Source organism: Sinocyclocheilus grahami, unplaced genomic scaffold (genome assembly GCF_001515645.1).
Source record: "Sinocyclocheilus grahami isolate Dianchi unplaced genomic scaffold, SAMN03320097.WGS_v1.1 scaffold583.1, whole genome shotgun sequence".
Lineage (NCBI taxonomy): Eukaryota > Metazoa > Chordata > Actinopteri > Cypriniformes > Cyprinidae > Sinocyclocheilus > Sinocyclocheilus grahami.
Window position 1 is genome coordinate 698,601 of NW_015505762.1, and position 1,322 is coordinate 699,922.

At 43.1% G+C, this 1,322-nt stretch overlaps 1 protein-coding gene across 1 annotated transcript in view; it reads left to right on the forward strand.

Moving 5' to 3' along the window:
* The window catches only part of fgfr3 (fibroblast growth factor receptor 3), a 46,346-nt gene that overhangs the window by 36,064 nt on the left and 8,960 nt on the right, over positions 1-1,322 (forward strand). The window contains exon 8 of the mRNA XM_016240159.1: positions 699-843. Coding sequence (XP_016095645.1) covers positions 699-843 — 145 coding nt within the window. The remainder of the gene's footprint in view (positions 1-698; positions 844-1,322) is intronic.

A 1,322-nucleotide genomic window follows, 5' to 3' on the forward strand; every position in this document is an offset into this window, starting at 1 on the left:
AGAGAATACGTTCTGGCTCATGGTGTCCCAGCCAGGTAAAAATCTCTTTCCAAACTTTCCAAACTTGATTTGTCAATCAAGACTTTGGTGGCATAGAGTCAAACTCCCCTAAACTCCCTCTGTTTCTCCCTGCTCTTCTCGTCCCTTTTTCACACAATAAATAAGGTGACCTGATTCAAGGACATGTTATGTAAGGCGAGTGTGTGTCTGCTTCGTTTAAATGCTCACTGCTTCTTCTTCCCCAATCAATGCAACAAGAGCATGTTTAATAGGAGCCGAGACTGTGCCACACGCACCTTCTTATTGATTTTCTCATACACTACACACAGCTCTCTCGATTATTGGGACACACACTTCTACATTAATAGGTCAGTTTCTAGTATCTAGTGAGAGGTTACATTAGGCTTAAAGCAAGTAATATTCTTCCCCGCTCTTTTTCTTTGCACCTCAAACAGATCTGGATGAAAACGAATGTGATCTGCTGCTGCTGATGGGGCGTTGAATTTTCCACCAGGGTTTGGGGTTTTACTTTGCTTCTAGGTCATCTCTTCATGTGCAGGATTGTGGGATTTCTGGGTTACTGGTGATGGGTTAACTCTCGTTCAGATCTTCCTCCTGGTGTCGGGTCTGCTCTTTTCCCAAGGGTTGTGGTTTACGCATCTGTCTTTCTCTCTCTCCATCTCTCCCTGCTTTTCCAGACTGCGGGAATAAATACTACGGATAAAGAGCTGGAGATTCTCTACCTGACCAATGTGTCTTTTGAGGATGCGGGGCAATACACTTGTCTGGCAGGGAACTCGATTGGCTATAACCATCACTCTGCCTGGCTTACAGTGTTACCAGGTATACTAGTCTCACTTTCTGGGGTTTCTCTTCACTCCTTTTCTTCCCATGTCTCCACACTTCCTATTTTCTCTGTTGTCCTTGAATGTTCATAGTTTTGCAGTTCAAATGTTTTTGAAATGTTTTCAATGATATTCTCTATGGACCTTAGCCAGGGCAGACGGCAGTCTAATTTTTATTCACGTCAAATTAAATATGCCACCCTGACTAAAGTCTTCTGAAAAACAACCCGGTAGTTTGTAATTGTTTTCAGATTTGAACATGACATATGCAGAGAAAAAAGACGGATGATGGGTTTTTCTCAAAGACTGTTTCCACTCGATAAAACACGCGCTCGTGATGGAAGTGCTTGTCGTGTTTACTGGAGTATTTACTGATGGCACACAGTCCCAGTATCTGGGAGGCCCGATTCATTAATTCTTACATCCTCTGCGCTCATCCTGTTATCCTGCTCTCCGTTCTGCTGCTGTAATTAAAAT